This window comes from Callithrix jacchus, chromosome X (genome assembly GCF_049354715.1).
Source record: "Callithrix jacchus isolate 240 chromosome X, calJac240_pri, whole genome shotgun sequence".
In the NCBI taxonomy this organism is placed as follows: domain Eukaryota; kingdom Metazoa; phylum Chordata; class Mammalia; order Primates; family Cebidae; genus Callithrix; species Callithrix jacchus.
The window spans coordinates 57,572,091-57,599,124 of record NC_133524.1 but is presented as its reverse complement, the minus strand read 5'-3'; the positions used below and the strand labels follow the sequence as shown (position 1 = coordinate 57,599,124).

At 40.6% G+C, this 27,034-nt stretch overlaps 1 protein-coding gene across 3 annotated transcripts in view; it reads right to left on the bottom strand.

Moving 5' to 3' along the window:
* Positions 1 to 27,034, bottom strand: part of FAAH2 (fatty acid amide hydrolase 2) — a 297,578-nt gene that overhangs the window by 58,254 nt on the left and 212,290 nt on the right. For all 3 annotated transcript variants that reach the window (XM_078362584.1, XM_078362586.1, XM_078362585.1), the window contains 2 exons: positions 5,233 to 5,344; positions 3,492 to 3,686 (listed from right to left, as the gene is read on the bottom strand). In XM_078362584.1, the coding sequence (XP_078218710.1) occupies positions 3,492 to 3,686; positions 5,233 to 5,344 (307 nt within the window). The remainder of the gene's footprint in view (positions 1 to 3,491; positions 3,687 to 5,232; positions 5,345 to 27,034) is intronic.

Here is a 27,034-nt window from a genome sequence, read left to right as displayed (position 1 = left end):
TGCCAGAACCTCTGGGACACATTTAAAGCAGTCTCTAGAGGAAAGTATATAGCAATAAGTGCCCATATGAGGAGAATGGAGAGATCCAAAATTTACACCCTATCGTCAAAATTGAAAGAGCTAGAGGAGCAAGATCAAAAAAACTCAAAACCCAGCAGAAGACAAGAAATTACTAAGATCAGAGCTGAGCTGAAGGAGATTGAGACACGAAAAACCCTTCAAAAAATCAATAAATCCAAGAGCTGTTTTTTTGAAAAGATCAACAAAATAGACAGACCACTAGACAGATTGATTAAAAAGAAAAGAGAGAACAAACATATAGATGCAATAAAAAATGATAAAGGGGAAATCACCACAGATTCCACAGAAATTCAAACCATCATCAGAGAATATTACAAACAACTCTATGAGCATAAACTAGTAAACCTGGAAGAAATGGACAAATCCCTGGATTCCTGTGTCCTCCCAAGCCTAAACCAGGAGGAAGCTGAAACTATGAATAGACCAATAACAAGGTCTGAAGTTGAGGCAGCAATTAACAGCCTACCACACAAAAAAAGCCCAGGTCCAGACGGGTTCACAGCCGAATTCTACCATACACACAAGGAAGAGCTGGCACCATTTCTTCTAAAACTATTTCAAACAATCCAAAAAGAGGGAATCCTTCCCAAATCATTTTATGAGACCAACATCATTCTGATACCAAAACTCGGCAGAGACCCAATGAGAAAAGAAAACTTCAGGCCAATATCCATGATGAACATAGATGCAAAAATCTTCAATAAAATATTGGCAAGCCGATTGCAACAGCAAATCAAAAAACTTATTCATCATGATCAAGTAGGATTCATTTCGGGGATGCAAGGCTGTTCAACATACGCAAGTCTATCAATGTAATTCACCACATAAACAGAACCAAAAACAAAAACCACATGATTATCTCAATTGACGCAGAGAAGGCATTTGACAAAATTCAGCAGCCCTTTATGCTAAAAACCCTCAATAAACTCGGTATCGATGGAACGTATCTCAAAGTAATAAAAGCTATTTATGACAAACCAACAGCCAATATCATACTGAATGGACAAAAACGGGAATCATTCCCTTTGAAATCTGGCACTAGACAAGGATGCCCTCTTTCACCACTCCTATTCAATATAGTACTGGAAGTTCTAGCCAGAGCAATCAGGCAAGAAAAAGAAATAAAGGGTATTCAAATACGAAAGGTGAAAGCCAAACTGTCTTTATTTGCAGACGACATGATAGTATACCTAGAAGACCCCATTGCCTCAGCCCAGAAACTCCTGAAACTGATAAGCAACTTCAGCAAAGTCTCAGGATATAAAATCAATGTGCAAAAATCACAAGCATTCGTCTACACCAATAACAGACTTAAAGAAAGCCAAATCAAGAGCGAACTGCCATTCGCAATTGCTACAAAAAGAATAAAATGCCTTGGAATACAACTCACAAGGAACGTAAGAGACCTCTTCAAGGAGAACTACAAACCACTGCTCAGCGAAATCAGAGAGGACACAAACAGATGGAGAAACATTCCATGTTCATGGTTAGGAAGAATTAATATCGTGAAAATGGCTATACTGCCCAAAGTAATTTACAGAATCAACGCTATCTCCATCAAGCTACCATCAACTTTCTTCACAGGACTGGAAAAAAACACCATGAACTTCATATGGAACCAAAAGAGAGCCCGCATTGCCAAGTCAATTCTAAGCAAAAAGAACACAGCGGGGGGCATCACACTACCGGATTTCAAACTATACTACAAGGCTACAGTAATCAAAACAGCATGGTACTGGTACCAAAACAGAGATATAGACCAATGGAACAAAACAGAGGCACCGGAGGCAACACAACATACATACAACTATACAATCTTTGATAAACCTGACAAAAACAAGCAATGGGGAAAGGATTCCATGTTTAACAAATGGTGTTGGGAAAACTGGCTAGCCATGTGCAGAAAGCAGAAACTGGACCCCTTCCTGACACCTTACACTAAAATTAACTCCAGATGGATTAAAGACTTAAACGTAAGACCTGGCACCATAAAAACCCTAGAAGGAAATCTAGGCAAAACTATCCAGGACATAGGAATAGGCAAGGATTTCATGAACAAAACACCAAAAGCATTGGCAACAAAAGCCAAAATAGACAAATGGGACCTAATGAAACTCCACAGCTTCTGCACGGCAAAAGAAACAGTCACTAGAGTGGATCGGCAACCAACAGAATGGGAAAAATTTTTGCAGTTTACCCATCTGACAAAGGGCTGATATCCAGAATTTACAAAGAACTCAAACAGATTTACAGGAAAAAAACAAACAAGCCCATTCAAAAGTGCGCAAAGGATATGAACAGACACTTTACGAAAGAAGACATATATGAGGCCAACAATCATATGAAAAAATGCTCATCGTCACTGATCATCAGAGAGATGCAAATCAAAACCACATTGAGATACCATCTCACGCCAGTTAGAATGGCGATCATTAAAAAATCTGGAGACAACAGATGCTGGAGAGGATGTGGAGAAAAAGGAACACTTTTACACTGTTGGTGGGAGTGTAAATTAGTTCAACCATTGTGGAAGACGGTGTGGCGATTCCTCAAGGCCTTAGAAATAGAAATTCCATTTGACCCAGCAATCCCATTACTGGGTATATATCCAAAAGACTATAAATCGTTCTACTATAAGGACACATGTACCCGAATGTTCATTGCAGCACTGTTTACAATAGCAAAGACCTGGAATCAACCCAAATGCCCATTGATAATAGATTGGATTGGAAAAATGTGGCACATGTACACCATGGAATATTATGCAGCAATCAGAAATGATGAGTTTGTGTCGTTTGTAGGGACATGGATGAATCTGGAGAACGTCATCCTCAGCAAACTGACACAAGAACAGAAAATGAAACACCGCATATTCTCACTCATAGGTGGGTGATGAAAATTGAGAACACATGGACACAGAAAGGGGAGTACTAAACACTGGGGTCTATTGGGGGGAAAAGGGGAGGGCCAGTGGGAGGGGGAGGTCGGGAGGGATAGCCTGGGGAGAAATGCCAAATATGGGTGAAGGGGAGAAGAAAAGAAAGCACACTGCCATGTGTGTACCTACGCAACTGTCTTGCATGCTCTGCTCATGTACCCCAAAACCTATAATCCAATAAAAAATTAAAAAAAAAAAAGAAGACAAGTGGTTGAAACTCCCTGAGCCACAGTTCTGTAAAATGTAAATACTCATATGCACTTGTAGAATTCTTGTGGGCAGATCAGATATTGGCAAAGTATCTTTCACATATGACATTAGCAACTGTTTTTTGGAGTTTTCAATCAGACGGCATTTTTATACCTGCATGTTTAAAACTTGTCCAACTGCAAAAGAAAATTATGGTTCTTTTTAAAAATATACATCTCTGTCTCTTCAGGATTTATAGAATGCAAGAAATACAATTTTGTACCTGTGTAAGCAAAGTTGAAAGGCCGTGTCAGAGGAACATGATGCTTAGGTGCCACTGTGGGATGTGAGGGGTATAAGAACACACCATCATCACCTAGCATCTCCACCAGCTCTTTACGCAGACTTTGTTCCACTGCCTTAAACTTTTGGTATTTCTCATTGTTGTATTTGAGCTTTTCTTCCAACAAAGCCAGTCCTACAGAATAATAACACATATAAAATTAAAGTAATAAACTTTATTTTAATTTCTAGTGTTCTTTATCTTATTCAAGTAATATATGCTCATTATAGAACACTGAGAAAGTGAGAAAGTAAGAAAGCAATGAAAAAAATACTTTATAATCTTACCAACCATTGTCAATCATTTAACTCCTTCTAATTTGTTTCAGTAATGCTACATATAAAATTTTTAGCCTCTGCTACAGCATAGTGTATCATAAGTATTGTTTACATTATTAAAAACCCATTATAGCTGGGCACAGTGGCTCATGCCTGTAATCCCAGCACTTTGTGAGACAAGGACCAGCAGATCACTTGAACCCAGGAGTTTAAGACCAACTTTGGAAATATGATGAAACACCATTTCTACTAAAAATACAAAAATTAGACAGGTGTGGTGGTGAACCCCTGCAGTCCCAGATTTCTTAAGCCCAGGAGGTTGATGCTAAGAATCATGATTGCCCCACTCCACTCCAGCCCAGACATCAGAATGAGACCCTTAGAAAGGGGAAACAAAAAAAAAGTTTGGAAAATTTGCAGCCTGAGGATAAATAGAAAAAGAAGAAAAGAAAGCGTTTTCTAAGGAAAAAGTCAAGGCAGCTACAGAAATTTGCATAAGTAAGGAAGAGCCAAATGTTAATCTTCAAGACAGTGGGAAAAATGTTTCCAGGGCATGTCAGAGACCTTTGTGGCAGCCCCTTCCATCACAAGCTCAGAAGCCTCTGACAGAACAGTGCAGGGTCAGAGGATTAAAAGAGTAGGAAAGATGATCTTGCCTAACAGGAAAAAAATGGTTTTATGGGCCAGGCCCAGGGCCCCACTGCTGTGTGCAGTCCAGGGAATTGGTGCCTGCATCCAAGCCCCTCTAGCCATGGCTAGAGCTATGGCTAACAGGGGCCAATATTGAGCTCAGGTCATTGCTTCCAAAGATGCAGGCCCCATTCCTTGGTGGCTTCCACATGGTGTTGGGCCTGTGGGTGAACATAAAGCAAGAATTGAGATTTGGGAACCTCTGCCTAGATTTTAGAGGATGTATGGAAATGCCTGACTGACCAGTCAGAGGTGTGCTGAAGGTACAAGTCCCTTATAGAGAACCTCTGCTATGGCAGTGCGGAAGAAAAATGTGGGGTTGAAGCCCTCACACAGAGTCTCCAATGAAGCACTGCCTACTGGAGCTGTGAGAGTAGGACCATGTCCTCCAGACCCCAGAATGGTAGATCCACTGGCAACTTGCACAGTACACCTGGAAGGGCTGCAGACACTCAATGCCAACACATGAAAGTCACTGGGAGGAAGGCTATATTCTGCAAAGCCATGGGGCGGAGCTGCCCAAGACTATGGGAACCCACTTCTTGCATCAGTGTGACCAGAATGTGAGACATGGGGTCTAAGGAGATCATTCTGAAGCTTTAAGATTTCACTGCCCTGCTGGATTTTGGACTTGCATGGGGCTTTTTTTCAAACACTTTTATAGAAATATTACAGGACAAAAAACTGGTTTAGGTAGAAGATTATTTACATACCAATGGAAGGGATGGTGTACACTGACAGACCCAGGCACCATTTGATCAACTCCCACAGAGGAGTTACATGTTTCCCATGGTCACCAAGCAAATCCACAAATTTTATGGGTTCCTGAGATAAAGACAAGAAATAAAATACAAGAGTATTTTCTCAAAATATTATTGTTAGGACAAAAACATCTATAAAAGTTTTATAGTGGGATTATTCTTAATAGCCAATACCAGTCAATTGATAAGTACATAAATAAAATTCATTGATGCAATAAAATATTATTCAGCCACACTAAATAATTAAGTACTGATAGATAATGCAATATAGATAAAACTTGAAATATTGTGCCTAGTTAAAAAGCCAGTAACAAGACATCACACATGTGTGAGTCTTTTTGCATGAAATATCCAGAATAATCAAATCTATTGAGACAGAAAGTAGATTCTTGGTTGCTTAAGAGTGTGGAGGGGCGAGTGGATTGTAGAGTGACTGATAATGAGAATGAAGTTTTTTTAGGAATGATAAAAGTGTTCTAGGCCAGGCACAGTGGCTCACACCTGTAATCCCAGGACTCTGGAAGGCCGAGGTGGACAGATCATGAGGTCATGAAATCGAGACCATCCTGGCCAACATGGTGAAATCCCATTTCTACTAAAAATACAAAAAAAATAGCTGGGCGTGGTGGCACACTTTTGTAGTCCCAGCTACTCAGGAGGCTGAGGCAGGAGAATTGCTTGAACCCAGGAGGTGGAGGTTGCAGTGAGCCAAGGTCATGCCACTGCACTCCAGCCTGGCGTCTGGTGACAGAGTGAGACTGTCTAAAAAAAAAGTGTTCTAAAATTGTGATGATTTTTGCACAACTCTGAATGTGCTAAAACCCATTAAATTGTATGCATTAAATAGGAACATTGAATGGTATGTGAATTATAACTCAATAAACCTCTTATAGGGAAGTGACAACAGAGCAGGATTGCTGAATAGAATGCTTCACCAGTCAGTCTCCCTGCAAGAACCCCAAATTAAACAACTATACATACAAGAAAACACATTCATAAGAGCCAATGAAGTGAGCAATCACAATAACTGGTTTTAAAACAATATCAATTAAAGAGGCATTGAAAAGTGCGGGTAAAATGGTCTTTCACTGCCTACAACAACCCCACCCCCCACTGCACATTGTCCATGGGCACCTCATTGAAAGAGAATTTGTATGCTTACAGGACAGTGAGTAAAATGAATGGGCTACTTTGCATTGGAACTCAGTCTTGCCCTGTCCCAGTGCAATGCAACACAGAGAAAAATTATGCTGGCACCAAAGCAGGGAACATTTAGATCAGTTCTGAATGAGAGGAAAATTCTCAGCTCCAGTGGGAGATCAGTCCTGACTGGCTCCACCACTAGCTGACTAACATGGCCTGAGGCCTGAAATAAATATGAGTGGCAATCAGGCCACAAGAACAACAGTCCTTGGAAAAACCCTAAAGCTGCACTGTTACCTTGTAGGCAGTTGATTTGGGATGCATCCAACCTAGTGCAACACCAGTTGTGGTGACCAAAGCAGTGTATGCATAATCTTTCCTTTAACTCTAGGCAGTCTAGCTGGTGAAGATACTTCTGTGGCTTTGGGAAATAAGTGGGAAGAGTACAGAGGACTTGACCTTGCAACTTGCATACCAGTTCAGCTATAGTAAAATGAAGCAACAAGGAGATTCCTGAAGCCCCTGATATGGTCAGGGCTTCTGAATGGTCTTTCTAGACCCATTCTAGCCAGAAACGAATTGACTATCCTGAAGGAAAGAACTCAGTACCAGGAGGATTCCCAACCTTCTGACTCAAGAGCACTTGAGTCTCCTATAAACATTAGTCAGGCACTAGTTGCCATGAGCCTTGTATGAGACCCAGTACTGTGCTAGCTTAATGTTTAAACCAGCACATTGCCAACTGTAGCGGCCACAGGGGTACTCATGTTACCCCTTTCCCAATTCTAGACAACTCAGCAAGAAAACAGACTCCTTCATATTGGGGGAAAGAGAGAGAAGAGAGTGAGGTATTTTATGTGGTGACCCAAAAAGTTTTCCCTTATATTACCCAATCCCACAAAGCAGTACCTTTAGGAGTTGGCAAGAGTTGCAGCATTCCTGAGCTTAAGACGTTTCCTAGTGTTGTTATGGATTCAGTGAACATATGCCTACAGGACAACACTCAATCCTCTTTGAATACATGGAAAGCCTTTTCAATAAGGATGGATAAAACCAAGTCCTGACTCTGACTATTAAAAAAGAAAACCTAACTCTTTAATGTTCAGACATTATTAAATGTCCATAAGCATCAAAAACATCCAGAAAAATATAACTTAACCAAATGAACTAAATAAGGCACCAGTGACCAATTCTGGAGTGGCAGAGATATGTGAATTGTCTGGCAGAGAATTGAAAATAGGTGTCTTGAAAAAGGTTAATGAACTTAGAGATAACACAGAGAAGGAATTTGAAATTCTGTCAGAGAAATTTTTAAAAGATTAAAATTTTAAAAGTTAAGCAGAAATTCTGAAAAATAAAAATTTAGTTGACAAACTAAAAATTCATCAGAATCTCTCAAATGCATTAATTAAATAGAAAAAGTAATTAGTAAGCTTGAAGACAGCTTGTATAAAAAGTTATTCAATGGAATAAAATTCTGTCATAAAAAGAAAGAAATTGTGCATTTTTCAGCAACATGTATGGCCTTGAGGCCAGTATCTTGAGGGAAATAACAAAAAACAGTAAGTCAAATACCTCGTGTCCTCAATTACGAGTGGGAGCTAAGTAATGTGCACCCTTAGTGAAATAATAGATATCTGAGACTTGGAAAAGTTGGAGGGTTGAAGAGGAGTGAGAAATGAGAAATAACTTAATGAATACGAGGTACATTATCCAGGCGATGGTTACAATGAAAGCCCAGACTTTACCACTAAGCAATATATTTATGTAACGAAATTATAGTCCTTACATTTATAAAAATAACACAAACAAAATTAATCAGTGAGAAGAGAAAAAAGAATAAAACACACCCACAGTATCTATAAAATAGTCTCAAAAGGGCAAATCTAAGATAATTGGACTTAAAAATGATGTAGAGAAAGAGACAAGGGTAAAAATTTTATTCAAGAAAATAATAACTGAACTTTCAAACCTAGAAAAAAGCAAAACTATCCATCTACAAGAAGATCATAAAACACCAGGAAGATTCAACCCAAATAAGACTATCTCAAGGAAAATATTAGTCAAACTCTAGAAAATCATGGATAAAGAAAAGATGCTAAAAGCAGCATAAAATGTAGCAAGTAACAAATAAAGATGCTCTGAGACATCTGGCAGTAGGTTTCCCAATGAAAACCTTAGAGGCCAGGAGAAAGTGAGAAGACATATTCAGTGTACTGAAGGAAAATAAACTTCCAAACTAGATTATTATATTGAGTGAAATTATCCATCAACCATGAAGGAGAAATAAACACACTCTCAGATAGACAAAACCTGTGGGATTTCACAACCACCAGACTTATCTTTAAAAAATGGGAAAGAAAGTTTTTCAATCTGAAAAAAATGAAATTAACAAACAACAGGAAATCATGAGGAGATATAAAACTCACTGGTAATATTTTGTACTCCAAAAAATATAAAATACATTAACACTGTAATTGCAATGTGTAAACCACACATGTGTTTAATAGGAAGACTAAAATACAAATTAATCAAAAATTAATAACTACAACAACAATTTTTATTTGTATAAACTTATGGGGTAAAGGAGTAATTTTGTTACATGTGTAAATTGTGTAATGGTATAGTCAGAGCTCTTAAGATATCTATCTCATGAATGAAGTATATTGTACCCATTAAATAATTTAGCATAATCCAGTCCCCTCCAAAACACATCACCTTTCTGAGTCTGCATTAACTATTATTGTTCATGCTACATCCATGTGTACACAATTATTGAAAACATCTTCTTGTCTTTCTGTATCTGACTTGTTTAATGTAAGATAATGGCCTCAAGTTCCATCCATGTTGCAAATGACAAAATATTATTAGTTTTTTGTGGCTGAATGTATGTTTTGTTCACAAATACCACATTTTCTTCAGACAATTATCTACTGATGAACACTTCAGTGGATTCCATATTTTGGCTATTGTGAGTAGTCCTGCAGTAAACACAGAGTGCAGTGCCTTTTTGATATGTTGATTTCTTTTCCTTCAAAATGATACCCAGTAGTGAAACTGCTGGATTGAGCAGTAGTTCTATTTTAGTATATTTGGAAATCTCTATCTTGTTTTTTGCAGGAGTTGTTCTAATTTACATTTTCACCAAAAGTATGTAACAGTTTCCTTTCTCCACTTGATTGCCAACACCTGATATTGTTTGTCATTTTAATAGTAGCCACTCTGGTATAAGAAAAAAATCTCATTGTAAATTTAATTTGCATTTCTCTGATGATTAGTGATTTTTGAGCAGTTGTTCACTTGCCTATGAGCCATTTGTATGTCTTCTTTTGAAAAATGTCTATTCATATCCTTTGCCCAAATTTCAATAAAATTGTTTGAGGTTTCCATTCTTAATGTTTTTCTGAGCTTTCTTGTAAATTTTGGGTATTATTCACTATCAAATGCATAGCTTGCAAACATTTTCTCCCATTATACAGGTTGTTCACTCTGCAGATTTTTTATTTAACTACACAGGATATTTTTAGATTAAGCATTATTTGTCGATTTTTGTTTGTGTTACCTGTGTTTTTGAGGTCTCAGTGCTAAATTCTTTGCTAGACCGATGTTCACAAGAGTTTACTCTAGGTTTCTGTCTACTGTTTTTATATTCTTAGGTCATATATTTAAGACTTTAATACCTCTTGACTTGATTTTTTCATATGGTGAAAACCAGGAATCCAGTTTCATTGTTCCATATATAGCAATCAAATTGTCACAGCATCAATTATTGAACAGTGTATCCTCTCCCAATTGTATGTTCTCAATTTTGTCAATGTCATATTGGCTATCAATATGTTGCTTTGTTTCTGGGTTCTCTATTCTATTCCATTGGTTTATGTGTCTATGTACAATGGCATAATTTCAGCACATTGGAACCTCTGCTAACCAGGTTCAAGCGATTCTCTTGCCTCAGCCTCACGAGTAGCTGGTACGAAAGGTATGGGCCATACATCGGGCTAAATTAGTGTATTTTAGTGGAGATGAGTTTTACCATGTTGCCCACGGTGGTCTTGAACTTCTGACCTCAGGTGATCTGCCTGCCTTGGCCTTCAAAAACTCTGACATTACACATGTGAGCCATTGCATCCAGCCTATTTTTTAATAGTGGCACCATGCTCTTAATTACTATACATTATAGTATAATTTGAAGATTGGTAATGTGAAACATCCAAATTTATTCTTTTTGCTAAGAACTATTGGGCTTCTGGCAACTCAGTCTCCATTTTGGTTGTATGTAAATTTTTTATTGCATTTTAGGTTTTGGGGTACATGTGCAGAACGTGCAAGACAGTTGCATTGGTACACACATGGCAGTGTGTTTCGCTTCCTTTCTCCCCTTCACCCACATTTGTCATTTTTTTCCAGGCTATCCCTCCCCAGCTCCCCCCACGCTGGCCCTCCCCTTTTCTCCCCAATAGACCCCAGTGTTTAGTACTCCAATCCCTGTGTCCCTGTGTTCTCATTTTTCATCACCCTCCTAAGAGTGACAATATGCGGTATTTCATTTTCTGTTCTTGTGTAAGTTTGCTGAGAATGATGTTCTCCAGATTCATCCGTGTCCCTACAAACGACATGAACTCATCATTTCTGATTGCTGCATAATATTCCATGGTGTATATGTGCCACATTTTCCCAATCCAGTATATCATCGATGGGAATTTGGGTTGGTTCCAGGTCTTTGCTATTGTAAACAGTGCTGAAATGAACATTCGTGTACATGTGTCCTTATAGTAGAACGATTTATAGTCCTTTGGATATATACCCAGAAATGGGATTGCTGGGTCAAATGGAATTTCTATTTCTAAGGCCTTGAGGAATCGCCACACTGTCTTCCACAATGGTTGAACTAACTTAGACTTTCACCAACACTGTAAAGTGTTCCTTTTTCTCCACATCCTCTCCAGCATCTGTTGTCTCCAGATTTTTTAATGATCGCCATTCTAACTGGCATGAGATGGTATCTGAATGCGGTTTTGATTTACATCTCTCTAATGACCGGTGATGATTAGCATTTTTTCATATGATTGTTGGCCTCATGCATCTCTTCTTTTGTAAAGTGTCTGTTCATATGCTTTGCGCATTTTTGATTGGGCTTGCTTGTTTTCTTCCTGTAAATCTGTTTGAGTTCTTTGTAAATTCTGGATATCAGCCCTTTGTCAGATGGGTAAACTGCAAACATTTTTTCCCATTCTGCTGGTTGCCGATTCACTCTAGTGACTGTTTCTTTTGCCATGCAGAAGCTATGGAGTTTGATTAGGTCCCATTTGTCTATTTTGGCTTTTGTTGCCAACGCTTTTGGTGTTTTCATCATGAAATCCTTGCCTACTCCTATGTCCTGGATGATTTTGCCTAGATTTTCTTCTAGGGTTTTTAAGGTGCCAGGTCTTATGTTTAAGTCTTTAATCCAACTGGAGTTAATTTTAGTGTAAGGTGTCAGGAAGGGGTCCAGTTTCTGCTTTCTGCACATGGCTAGCCAGTTTTCCCAACACCATTTATTAAACAGGGAATACTTCCCCCATTGCTTGTTTTTGTCAGGTTTATCAAAGATTGTATGGCTGTAGATATGTTGTGTTGCCTCCGATGCCTCTGTTTTGTTCCATTGGTCTATATCTCTGTTTTGGTACCAGTACCATGCTGTTTTGATTACTGCAGCCTTGTACTATAGTTTGAAATCTCGTAGTGTGATGCCCCCCGCTGTGTTCTTATTGCTTAGAATTGACTTGCTATGCAGGATCTCTGTTGGTTCCATATGAAGTTCATGGTGGCTTTTTGAGTTCTGTGAAGAAAGTCAATGGTAGATTGATGGGGATAGCATTGATTCTGTAAATTACTATGGGCAGTATAGCCATTTTCAAGATATTAATTCTTCCTAACCATGAACTTGCAATTTTTCTCGATCTGTTTGTGTCCTCTCTTATGTCCTTCAGCAGTGTTTTGGAGTTTTCCTTAAAGAGGTCCCTTACGTTCCTTGTGAGTTGTATTCCAAGGTATTTTATTCTTTCTGTAGCAATTGTGAATGGCACTTTGTTCTTGATTTGGCTTTCTTTAAGTCTGTTATTTGTGTAGACAAATGCTTGTGATTTTTGCACATTGATTTTATATCCTGAGACTTTGCTGAAGTTCCTTATCAGTTTCAGGAGTTTTTGGGCTGAGGCGATGGGGTCTTCTAGGTATACTATCATGTCGTCTGCAAATAGAGACAATTTGGCTTCCACCTTTCCTATTTGGATGCCCTTTATTTCTTTTTCTTGCCGGAATGCTCTGGCTAGAACTTCCAGTACTATATTGAATAGGAGTGGTGAAAGAGGGCATCCTTGTCTAGTGCCAGATTTCAAAGGGAATGCTTCCAGTTATTGCCCATAAAATATGATATTGGTTGTTGGTTTGTCATAAATACCTTTTATTACTTTGAGATACGTTCCATCGATACCGAGTTTATTGAGGGCTTTTAGCATAAGGGGCTGTTGAATTTCGTCAAATGCCTTCTCTGCGTCAATTGAGATAATCATGTGGTTTTTGTTTTTGGTTCTGTTTATGTGATGAATTACGTTGATGGACTTGCGTATGGTGAACCAGCCTTGCATCCCCGGGATGAATCCTACTTGATCATGGTGAATAAGTTTTTTGATTGGCTGTTGCATTCGGCTTGCCAATATTTTATTGAAGATTTTTGCATCTATGTTCATCATGGATATTAGCGTGAAGTTTTCTTTTCTTGTTGCGTCTCTGCCGGGTTTTGGTATCAGGATGATGTTGGTCTCGTAAAATAATTTGGGAAGGATTCCCTCTTTTTGGATTATTTGGAATAGTTTCAGAAGGAATGGTACCAGCTCCTCTTTGTGTGTCTGGTAGAATTCGGCTGTGAACCCCTCTGGACGTGGGCTTTTTTTTGTGTGGTAGGCTCTTAATTGCTGCCTCGAATTCTGACCTTGTAATTGGTCTATTCATAGTTTCAGCTTCCTCCTGGTTTAGGCTTGGGAGGACACAGGAGTCCAGGAATTTATCCATTTCTTCCAGGTTTACTAGTTTATGTGCATAGAGTTGTTTGTAATATTCTCTGATGATGGTTTGAATTTCTGTGGAATCTGTGGTGATTTCCCCTTTATCATTTTTTATTGCATCTATTTGGTTGTTCTCTCTTTTCTTTTTAATCAATCTGGCTTGTGGTCTGTCTATTTTCTTGATCTTTTCAAAAAACCAGCTCTTTGATTTATTGATTTTTTGAAGGGTGTTTCGTGTCTCAGTCTCCTTCAGCTCAGCTCTGATCTTAGTTATTTCTTGTCTTCTGCTGGGTTTTGAGTTTTTTTGATTTTGCTCCTCTAGCTCTTTCAATTTTGACGATAGGGTGTCAATTTTGGATCTCTCCATTCTCCTCATATGGGCACTTATTGCTATATACTTTCTTCTAGAGACTGCTTTAAATGTGTCCCAGAGGTTCTGGCATGTTGTGTCTTCATTCTCATTGGTTTTGAATAACTTCTTTATTTCTGACTTCATTTCATTGTTTACCCAGTCAACATTCAAGAGCCAGTTGTTCAGTTTCCATGAAGCTGTGCGGTTCTGGGTGTGTTTCTGTATTCTGAGTTCTAACTTGATTACACTATGGTCTGAGAGGCTGTTTGTTATGATTTCAGTTGTTTTGCATTTGTTGAGCAGTGCTTTACTTCCAATTATGTGGTCAATTTTTGAGTAGGTGTGATGTGGTGCTGAGAAGAATGTATATTCTGTGGATTTGGGTGGAGAGTTCTGTAAATGTCTATCAGGTTTGCTTGCTCCAGGTCTGAGTTCAAGCCCTGGATATCCTTGTTGATTTTCTGTATGGTTGATCTGTCTAATATTGACAGTGGAGTGTTAAAGTCTCCCACTATTATTGTGTGGGAGTCTAAGTCTCTTTGTAAGTCATTACGAACTTGCCTTATGTATCTGGGTGCTCCTGCATTTGGTCCATATATGTTCAGGATCGTTAGCTCTTCTTGTTGTATCGATCCTTTTACCATTATGTAATGGCTTTCTTTGTCTCTTTTGATCTTTGTTGCTTTAAAGTCTATTTTATCAGAGATGAGAATTGCAACTCCTGCTTTTTTTTGCTCTTCATTTGCTTGGTACATCTTCCTCCATCCCTTTATTTTGAGCCTTTGTGTATCCTTGCATGTGAGATGGGTTTTCTGGATACAGCACACTGATGGGTTTTGTTTTTTTTTTTTTCCAGTTTGCCAGTCTGTGTCTTTTGATTGGTGCATTTAGTCCATTTACATTTAGGGTTAATATTGTTATGTGTGAATTTGATACTGCCGTTTTGATCCTAAATGGCTGTTTTGCCTGTTAGTTGCTGTAGATTCTTCATTATGTTGATGCTCTTTACACTTTAGTGTGATTTTGGTATGGCTGGTACTGGTTGTTCGTTTCTATGTGGAGTGCCTCTTTTAGGAGCTCTTGTAAAGCAGGCCTGGTGGTGACAAAATCTCGGAGTACCTGCTTGTTCGCAAAGGATTGTATTTTTCCTTCACTTCTGAAGCTCAGTTTCGCTGGATATGAAATTCTGGGTTGAAAGTTCTTTTCTTTAAGGATGTTGAATATTGGCCCCCACTCTCTTCTGGCTTGTAGTGTTTCTGCCAAGAGATCTGCTGTGGGTATGATGGGCTTCCCTTTGTGGGTAACTCGACCTTTCTCTCTGGCTGCCCTTAATATTGTCTCCTTTATTTCAACCTTGTTCAATCTGATGATTATGTGCCTTGGGGTTGCTCTTCTTGCGGAATATCTTTGTGATGTTCTCTGTATTTCCTGCATTTGAGTGTTGGCCTGTCTTGCTAGTTGGGGGAAGTTTTCCTGGATGATGTCCTGAAGAGTATTTTCCAGCTTTGATTCATTCTCTTCGTCTTCTTCTGGTACACCTATCAAACGTAGGTTAGGTCTTTTCACATAGTCCCACATTTCTTGGAGACTTTGTTCATTCCTTTTTGCGCTTTTTTCTCTGATCTTGGTTTCTCGTTTAATTTCATTGAGTTGGTCTTCGACTTCAGATATTCTTTCTTCTGCTTGGTCAATTCGGCTATTGAATTTGTGCATGCTTCGCAAAGTTTTCGTATTGTGTTTTTCAGCTCCTTTAATTCATTCATATTCCTCTCTAAGTTATCCAATTTTTTTTTATCATTTACTCGTATCTTTTTGTAAGTTCCTTAGTTTTTTTGCATTGTTTTAATACATGTTCTTTTAGCTCACAAAAGTTTATCATTATCCACCTTCTGAACTCTAATTCCGTCATTTCGTCACAGTCATTCTCCATCCAGCTTTGCTCCCTTGCTGGTGAGGAGTTTTGGTCCTTTCTAGGAGGCGAAGTGTTCTGGTTTCGGGTGTTTTTCTCCTTTTTTCGCTGGTTTCTTCCCATCTTTGTGGGTTTATCCACTTGTCGTCAGCGTAGTTGCTGACTTTTTGATTGGGTCTCTGAGTGTACACCCAGATTGTTGATGATGAAGTGTTTCTGTTACTTGGTTTTCCTTCTACCAGCCTAGCCCCTTCACTGTACAACTGCTGAGGTCCACTTTAGGCCCTGTTTGTCTGGGGTGCATCACTAGCAGCTGTGGCACAGTGAGGGATGCCACCCGTTTCTTTTTCTGCTATCTTTGTCCCAGGATGATGCCTGCCAAATGTCAGTCTTTTGGGTATAGAGGGGTCAGGGAGCTGCTAGAGGAGACACTCTGTACTTTTTTGGAGCTCAATTGCTGATTTGTGAGCTCTGTTGTTCATTCAGGGCTGTTAGGCTGCTATGTTTGATTCTGCTGCAACAGAGCTCATTAAAAAATCCCTTTTTTTCTCAAATGCTCTGTGTTGGGGTTTCGGGCTTTATTTTTCGATGTCCGTTGAGGTGTCCTGCCCAGCTAGAAGGCAGACTAGCCACTGTTTGGCTGCCGAGGCTCCGCCCTGCTGTTGTGTAATTTGCTCTGTTCCTGCAGGCTCTGCTGTGGTCTCCGCCACGCCCTGCGGTGGAGTCTCTTCGTTGTAGCGTGTTGCCTCAGCAACAGCAGGCTGCGTCAGCAGTGCGCGTGTATCTCACTAGGGACGGGTTGCCTCAGCAATAGCAGGCTGCGTCAGCAGTGGGCGTGTATCTCAGTAGGGACGGGTTGCCTCGGTAGTGGTGGACGCCCCCCCCCACAGAGCGTCTCTGACCATCTTCTCAGGATAGTTTGAAATCGCGGTTTTGTTCGTCCCACTGGGTATCCCAAACGATCTGTCCCTGCAATACCATGGGCTGGCCTACTGTCCAAGTCTCGTTCAGTCTCAAGTCCAGCCCTCTCAAGTCTCAAGTCTCAGGTTGCTGGTTCAACAGGGCACCCAGACAAGCGTGCCCTGAGTGGATTGCTGGGTAGGACCGGCCGACGCCACCCCGGCTGCCGGCTTCGCCAGGCAGACCTACTGCCTGGCGTCCCGTGTCTTTTTTATGCTTGGGAGTTTCCCCATTCTGTGGGCAACAAAGATCAATCTGGAAATGCAGCTCAGACTCACCTCTTTGCGAATTCAACGAGAGCTCCAATCCTGGGTTGTTCTCACAGCGCCATCTTGAGTCCTCCTCCCCAGTGTCATTTTTTAAAGAATTAGAAATCACTCTTAAAATTTACATACAGAGCGGGGGTTTTCAAGATGGCGCAGTAAGAACAACTCGGGATCACATCTCTCAGCGAATACTCACAGGATGAGACAAAGCCACATTTCCAGATGGATATTTGTTGCCCACAGAACGGGGAAAGTCCCAGGTGTAGGAAAAATATGGGATGCAAGTGGAGCCGGTTCGGTTGTCGCTGCCGCTTCAGCTGACACTGCAGCGCAGGCACTCCCCAAATATCCTCACAAAACACACAGGCCCGGGTGCCCTGCTAAACTGGCAATCTGAGATTTGGGAGGGCAGTTTAGCATATCCATCTAATTAAACAGGACTTGGACAGTGAGCCAAACCAGGAGATTCCTGGGGAGTTGCGTTTGAGCCAGTGCATTGGCTAGCTGCATGGGAAATAACACAGATTCCAGTGCTCTAACAGCGGGCGAGTAAAACACCTGGGAGAGAGCCTTCCATTCACCTTAAAAAAAAAAAAAGAAAGGTGCTCTCAGGCAGGGGGCCAGGAGAGCGGGCTCGGCGGGGTTCTCCCCCACAGGGACAAACAGAATGGCATCTCAAAACGCTCTGGGTGGAGATTTTCACTGCGAGCACAGCTGAACCCAGGATGGTGCAGCTCGTTGGGGGAGGTGCGTTCATTACTGAGGATATCCGCCCCTACGGAGGTACACTTTCATTTTTGACGCAGCCTGCTGTTGCCGAGGCAACACGCCATAACCGAGAGAGTTCACTGCAGGGCGGAGCTGGGGGCAGCAGGGCGGAGCCTGCCATGGAGCCCGTGGCTGCAGGGCAGAGCTTGCAGCAACAGGGCCCACACCACATCAGCAGGGCGGAGCCTAGGCAGGCAAATAGTGAATAGACTGCCTCCTAGCTGGGCAGGGTAGTGCCATGGTCACTCATAAAGAAAGCCCCAACTGCCCCGAGAAAGAGCATCTGAGGAAAAAAGGCGGTTCTAAGACTTGTGCTGCACCAGAATTAAATGCACCTGCTTAACAGCCCTGCATGAACGACGGAGCTTACAGCTCAGCACTTGAGCTCCTATAAAGTAAAGACTGTCTCCTCAAGCAGCTCCCTGACCCCTCTATATCCAGAGTCACCTCAAGAAGGACTGATCATACTGACATTAAACGGGCACCATTCTGAGACAAAGAAGGCAGAGAAACAAACTGGTAGCATCCCTCACAATTTTGCAGCTGCTACAGGTGTATCCCAGACAAGAAGGGCGTGGAGTGGACCTCAGCAGTCGTATAGCAGAAGGGCTACACTGGTAGAAGAAAAACCAAGTAACAGAAAGACCTCATCATCAACAACCTGGGCATCCACTCAGGGACCCAATTGAAAAGTCGGCAACTACACAGACGACAGATGGATAAATCCACCAAGATGGGAAGAAACCAGCTCAAAAAGGAGGAAAACACCCGAAACCAGAACACCTCGCCTCCTAGAAAGGACCAAAACTCCTCAGCAGCAAGGGAACAAAACTGGGCAGAGAATGACTGTGATGAAATGATGAAATTAGACTTCAGAAGGTGGGTAATGAGAAACTTCTGTGAGGTAAAAGAACATGTTCTAAATCAATGCAAAGAAACTAAGAACCTTGAAAAAAGATTCAAGAAAATGATAACAAGAATGGATAACTTAGAGAGGAATATGAATGAATTGAAGGAGCTGAAAAACACAATACAAGAACTTCACAAGCATGCACAAGTTGCAACAGCCGAATTGACCAAGCAGAAGAAAGAATATCAGAAGTCGAAAATCAACTCAATGAAATAAAACGAGAAACCAAGATTAGAGAAAAAAGCGCAAAAAGGAATGAACAAAGTCTCCAAGAAATGTGGAACTATGTGAAGAGACCTAACCTACGTTTGATAGGTGTACCAGAATGTGACGAAGAGAATGAATCCAAGCTGGAAAATGCTCTTCAGAATATTATCCAAGAAAATTTCCCCCACCTAGCAAGGCAGGCCAACTATCAAATTCAGGAAATACAGAGAACACCACAAAGATATTCTGCAATAAGAGCCAACCCAAGTCACATAATCCTCAGATTAAATAGGGTTGAGATAAAAAAGAAAATACTAAGGGTAGCCAGAGAAAAACGTCAGGTCACCCACAATGGGAAGCCCATCAGACTCACATCAGATCTCTCGTCAGAAACTCTGCAAGCCAGAAGAGTGTAGGGGCCAAAATTCAACATCCTGAATTAAAAGAACTTTCAACCAAGAATTTCATATCCGGCCAAACCGAGCTTCGTAAGTGAAGGAAAAATAAAATCCTTTGCGAAAAAGCAAGTACTCAGAGATTTTGTCACCACCAGGCCTGCTTTACAAGAGCTCCTAAAAGAGCCACTACATATAGAAAGGAACAACCAGCACTAAATGCTAAAGAGCATCAACATAATGAAGAATCTGCATCAACTAATGGGCAAAACAGCCAGCTAGCATCAAAATGGCAGTATCAAAATTACACATAACAATATTAACCCTAAATATAAATGGACTAAATGCACCAATCAAAAGACACAGACTGGCAAACTGGAAAAAAAAAAAAAACAAAACCCATCAGTGTGCTGTATCCAGGACACCCATCTCACATGCCAGAATACAAAATGGCTCAAAATAAAGGGATGGAGGAAGATTTACCAAGAAAATGGACAGCAAAAAAAGCAGGAGTTGCAATTCTCATCTCTGATAAAATAGACGTTAAAGCAACAAAGATTAAAAGAACTAATATCGTGAAAATGGCTATACTGCCCAAGGTAATTGACAGAATCAACGCTATCCCCATCAAGCTACCATCGACTTTCTTCACAGTACTGGAAAAAACCACCATGAACTTCATATGGAACCAAAAGAGAGCCCGCATAGCTAAGTCAATTCTAAGCAAGAAGAACACGGCGGGGGGCATCACACTACCGGATTTCAAACTATACTACAAGGCTACAGTCATCAAAACAGCATGGTACTGGTACCAAAACAGAGATGTAGACCAATGGGACAAAACAGAGGCACCAGAGGCAACACAACATATGTACAACTATACAATGTTTGATAAATTTGACAAAAACAAGCAAGGGGGAAAGGATTCCCTCTTTAACAAATGGTGTTGGGAAAACTGGCTAGCCATGTGCAGAACGCAGAAACTGGACCCCTTCCTGACACCTTACACTAAAATTAACTCCAGATGGATTAAAGACTTAAAACTAAGACCTGGCACGATAAAAACCCTAGAAGGAAATCTAGGCAAAACTATCCAGGACATAGGAGTAGGCAAGAACTTCATGAACAAAACACCAAAAGCATTGGCATCAAAAGCCAAAATAGACAAATGGGACCTAATGAAACTCCACAGCTTCTGCACGGCAAAAGAAACAGTCACTAGAGTGGATCGGCAACCAACAGAATGGGAAAAAATTTTCGCAGTTTACCCATCTGACAACGGGCTGATATCCAGAATTTACAAAGAACTCAAACGGATTTACAGGAAAAAAACAAACAAGCCCATTCAAAAGTGGGCAAAGGATATGAACAGACACTTTACGAAAGAAGACATATATGAGGCCAACCATCATATGAAAAAATGCTCATCGTCACTGGTCATCAGAGAGATGCAAATCAAAACAACACTGAGATACCATCTCACGCCAGTTAGAATGGCGATCATTAAAAAATCTGGAGACAACAGATGCTGGAGAGGATGTGGAGAAAAAGGAACACTTTTACACTGTTGGTGGGAGTGTAAATTAGTTCAACCATTGTGGAAGACAGTGTGGCGATTCCTCAAGGCCTTAGAAATAGAAATTCCATTTGACCAAGCAATCCCATTACTGGGTATATATCCAAAAGACTATAAATTTTTCTACTATAAGGACACATGTACACGAATGTTCACTGCAGCACTGTTTACAATAGCAAAGACCTGGAATCAACCCAAATGCCCATTGATAATAGACTGGATTGGAAAAATGTGGCACATATACACCATGGAATATTATGCAGCAATCAGAAATGATGAGTTTGTGTTGTTTGTAGGGACATGAATGAATCTGGAGAACGTCATCCTCAGCAAACTGACACAAGAACAGAAAATGAAACACCGCATATTCTCACTCATAGGCGGGTGATGATAAATGAGAACACATAGACACAGAAAGGGGAGTACTAAACACTGGGGTCTATTGGGGGGAAAAGGGGAGGGCCAGTGGGAGGGGGAGGTGGGGAGGGATAGCCCGGGGAGAAATGCCAAATGTGGGTGAAGGGGAGAAGGAAAGAAAAGCACACTGCCATGTGTGTTCCTACGCAACTGTCTTGCATGCTCTGCTCATGTACCCCAAAACCTAAAATCCAATAACATTTTTTAAAAAAAAATGACACTGATATTATGTTTGCAATCGTATAAAATCTGTAGATTGTTTATAGCACTATGGTAATTTTATTTACACTAATTCTTCCAATCCACGTGCATGGAATGTTTCTTGATTTATTTGTGTCATATACATTTTTTATCAGTATTTTGTGGTTTTACTGGCATACATCTTTCATCTTCTTGTTAATTTATTAACAAGTTCTACTTAATTTATTTTTTTTTTGCTATTGTAAATGGAATTGCTTTTTTGATTTTATTTCTTTCTTTTGCCAGGTTGCTCTGGCTAGAACTTCCAGTACTATGCTGAATAAGAATGGTAAAAGTGGGCATCCTCGTTTTGTTCTAGATCTTAAAAAGAATGCTTTCAACTTTTCTCCATTCAGTGTGATGTTAGATTTGGGTTTGTTATATGTGGACTTTATTACATTGAGACATGTTCTTTGCATGCCTAGGTTTCTGAGAGTGTTTATCATAAAAAGATGCTACATTTTCCCAGGTTTGTCAAATATCAGATGGCTGTAGGTGTGTGGCATAACTTTAGAGGCCTCTGTTCTGTTCCATTGGTCTGTATCTCTGCTTTGGTACCAATACCATGCTGTTTTTATTATTGTAGACTTATAGTATAGTTTGAAGCCAGATAGTGTGATGCCTCCAGCTTTGTTCTTTTTGCTTAGGATTGTCTTGGAGATGTGGGCTCCTCTTTCGTTCCATATGAAGTTTAAGTTAGTTTATTCCAGTTCTGTGAAGAAGGTCATTGGTAGCTTGATGGGGATAGCATTGAATCTATTAATTACTTTGGGCAGTATGGCCATTTTCATAATATTGATTCTACCTAACCATGAGCATGGAATGTTTTTCCATCTGTTTGTGTCCACTCTTACTTCCTTAAGCAGTGGTTTGTAGTTTTACTTGAAAAGGTCCTTCACGTTCTTTGTTACCTGTATTCCTAGGTATTTTATTCTCTTTATAGCAACTGTGAATGGGAGTTGGCTCATGATTTGGCTCTCTATATGTCTTTTATTGGTGTATAGGAAAGCTTGCAATTTTTGCAAATTGATTTTGTATCCTGAGAGTTTTCTGAAGTTGCTTATTATCTTAAGGAGATTTTGGGCTGAGACAATGGGGTCTTCTAAATATACAATCATGTTGTCTGCAAATAAAGACAATTTAACTTCCTTTTTTTAATTAAATAAGCTTTATTTCCTTTTCTTGCTTGATTACTCTGGCGGGAACTTCTAATACTATATTGAATAGGAATAGTGAGGGCCCACTTATCCAGTGACAGTCTTCTAAGGGAATTCTTCCAGCTTTTGCCCATTTAGTATGATATTGGCTGTGGGTTTGTCATATATAGTTTTTATTATTTTGTGATACATTCCATCAAAACTTAGTTTATTAAGAAAGGTTTCCTTGTTTAATAAATGATGTTGGGAATACTGGCTAACCTTGTACAGAAAGCTTAAGCTGGATCCACTGGTTACACATTATACAAAAATTAACTCCAGATGGATTAAAGATTTAAACATAAGGCCTAAAACCATAAAAACCCTAGAAGAAAACATAGGCAATACCATTTAGGACATAGGCATAGACAAGGACTTCATAACTAAAACACAAAAAGCAATGGCAAAAAAAGTCAAAATAGACCAATGGGATCTAATGAAACTGAAGAACTTCTGCACAGCTAAAGAATCAATCATTAGAGTGAACCAGCAACCAACAGAATAGATAAAAAAAAGTTTGCAAGCTACCCATCTGACAAAGGGCTGATATCCACAAAATACAAAGAACTAAAATAATTTACAAGAACAAAACAAATAACCCCATTAAAAATTGGGTGAAGACTATGAACAGGGACTTTTCAAAAGAACACACTTATGCAGCCAACAAACATATGAAATAATGTTCACCATCACTGGTAATTACAGAATTGCAAATCAAAACCACATTGAGAAACAAAATCATGCCAGTTAGAATGACAATCATTAAAAATTCTGGAGAGGAGGGACTCAAGGTGGCGCTGTGAGAACAACCCAGGATTGGAGCCCGCGTTGAATTCGCAAACGGTGAGTCAGTGCTGCATTTCCAGACTGATCTTTGTTGCCCACAGAACGGGGAAACTCCCAAGTATAAAAAGACACGGGACGCCAGGCAGTAGGTCTGCCTGGCGAAGCCGGCAGCCGGGGCGGCGGCGGCCGGCCCTACCCAGCAATCCCCACAGGGCGCGCTTGTCCGGGTGCCTTGTTGAACCGGCAACCTGAGACTTGAGAGGGCTGGACTTGAGACTGAACGAGACTTGCACAGTAGCCCAGACCAGGGGATTGCAGGAATTGGGATACCCAGTGGGACGAACAAAACCGCGATTTCAAACTATCCCGGGCAGACGGTCCGAGACGCTCTGTGGGGGAGGGGCGTCCACCACTACGGAGGCAACCTGCCCCAACTGATATACACGCCCACTGCTGAGGCAGCCAGCCGTTGCCGAGGCAACCCACCCCAACTGAGATACACGCCCACTGCTGACACAGCCAGCCGTTGCCGAGGCAACCCGTCCCTACTGAGATACACACCCACTGCTGACGCAGCCTGCCGTTGCTGAGGCAACACGCTACAACGAAGAGACTCCGCCGCAGGGCATGGCGGAGACCACAGCAGAGCCGGCAGGAACAGCGCGAATCACACAACAGCAGGGTGGAGCCTCGGCAGCCAAACAGTGGCTAGTCTGCCTTTGAGCTGGGCAGGACACCTGATCGGACATCCAAAAATAAAGCCCAAACCCCTCAACACAGAGCATTTGAGAAAAAAAAAGGGTTGTTTAATGAGCTGTGTTGCAGCAGAATCAAACATAGCAGCCTAACAGCCCTGAAAGAACAACAGAGTGCACAGCTCAGCAATTAAACCCCTATAAAGTACAAACTGTCTCCTCAAGCAGCTCCCTGACCCCTCTATATCCAAAAGACTGTCATTAGGCAGGCATCATCCTGGGACAAAGAGAGCAGAAAAAGAAACTGGTAGCATCCCTCGCTGTGCCACGGCTACTAGAGGTGCACCCCAGACAAGCAGGGTCTGGAGCGGACCTCAACAGTCGTACAGCGAAGGGGCTAGACTTGTAGAAGGAAAACCAAGCAACAGAAATACTTCATCATCAACATTCTGGGTGTCCACTCAGAGACCCAAACGAAAAGTCAGCAACTACGCAGACAAGCAGCGGACAAATCCACAAAGATGGGAAGAAACCAGCGCAAAAAGGAGGAAAACACCCGAAACCAGAACACATCGCCTCCTAGAAAGGACCAAAACTCCTCACCAGCAAGGGAACAAAGCTGGACGGAGAATGACTGTGACGAAATGACGGAATTAGACTTCAGAAGATGGATAATGAGAAACTTTTGTGAGCTAAAAGATCATGTATTAAATCAATGCAAAGAAACTAAGAACCTTGAAAAAAGATTTGAAAAAAGATTCGAGGAAATGATAACAAGAATGGATACCTTAGAGAGGAATATGAATGAATTAAAGGAGCTGAAAAACACAATACGAGAACTTCGCAAAGCAAACGCAAGTTTCAATAGCCGAATTGACCAACCAGAAGAAAGAATATCTGAAGTCGAAGACCAACTCAATGAAATAAAACGAGAAACCAAGATCAGAGAAAAAAGCGCAAAAAGGAATGAACAAAGTCTCCAAGAAATGTGGGACTATGTGAAAAGACCTAACCTACGTTTGATAGGTGTACCAGAAGGGGACGAAGAGAATGAATCCCAGCTGGAAAATACTCTTCAGGACATCATCCAGGAAAATTTCCCCCACCTAGCAAGACAAGCCAACACTCAATTGCAGGAAATACAGAGAACACCACAAAGATATTCCGCAAGAAGAGCAACCCCAAGGCACATAATCGTCAGATTCAACAGGGTTGAAATAAAGGAGAGAATACTAAGGGCAGCCAGAGAGAAAGGTCAGGTCACCCACAAAGGGAAGCCCATCAGACTCACAGCAGATCTCTCGGCAGAAACACTACAAGCCAGAAGAGAGTGGGGGCCAATATTCAACATTCTTAAAGAAAAGAACTTTCAACCCAGAATTTCATATCCAGCCAAACTGAGCTTCAGAAGTGAAGGAAGAATAAAATCCTTTGCGAACAAGCAAGTACTCAGAGATTTTGTCACCACCAGGCCTGCTTTACAAGAGCTCCTAAAAGAAGCACTACACATAGAAAGGATCATCAATCAGTACCAGCCATTACAAAATCACACTGAATGCTAAAGAGCTTCAACATAATGAAGAATCTACAACAACTAACAGGCAAAACAGCCACTTAAAATCAAAATGGCAGTATCAAATTCACACATAACAATATTAACCCTAAATGTAAATGGACTAAATGCACCAATCAAAAGACACAGACTGGCAAATTGGATAAAAATCCAAAACCCATCAGTGTGCTGTATCCAGGAAACCCATCTCACATGCAAGGATACACAAAGGCTCAAAATAAAGGGATGGAGGAAGATTTACCAAGCTAATGGAAAGCAAAAAAAAGCAGGAGTTGCAATTCTCATCTCTGATAAAATAGACTTTAAAGCAACAAAGATCAAAAGAGACAAAGAAGGCCATTACATAATGGTAAAAGGATCGATACAACAAGAAGAGCTAACGATCCTAAACATATATGGACCCAACACAGGAGCACCCAGATACATAAGGCAAGTTCTTAATGACTTACAGAAGGACTTAGACTCCCACACAATAATAGTGGGAGACTTTAACACTCCACTGTCAATACTAGACAGATCAACCAGACAGAAAATCAACAAGGATACCCAGGGCTTGAACTCAGACCTGGAGCAAGCAAACCTGGTGGACATATACAGAACTCTCCACCCCAAATCCACAGAATATACATTCTTCTCAGCACCACATCACACCTACTCTAAAATTGACCACATAATTGGAAGTAAAGCACTGCTCAACAAATGCAAAACAACTGAAATCATAACAAACAGCCTCTCAGACCATAGTGCAATCAAGTTAGAACTCAGAATTCAGAAACCGACCCAGAACCGCACAGCTTCATGGAAACTGAACAACTGGCTCTTGAATGTTGACTGGGTAAACAACGAAATGAAGGCAGAAATAAAGAAGTTCTTCGAAACCAATGAGAATGAAGACACAACGTGCCAGAACCTCTGGGACACATTTAAAGCAGTCTCTAGAGGAAAGTATATAGCAATAAGTGCCCATATGAGGAGAATGGAGAGATCCAAAATTGACACCCTATCATCAAAATTGAAAGAGCTAGAGGAGCAAGATCAAAAAAACTCAAAACCCAGCAGAAGACAAGAAATTACTAAGATCAGAGCTGAGCTGAAGGAGATTGAGACACGAAAAACCCTTCAAAAAATCAATAAATCCAAGAGCTGGTTTTTTGAAAAGATCAACAAAATAGACAGACCACTAGCAAGATTGATTAAAAAGAAAAGAGAGAACAACCAAATAGATGCAATAAAAAATGATAAAGGGGAAATCACCACAGATTCCACAGAAATTCAAACCATCATCAGAGAATATTACAAACACCTCTATGCACATAAA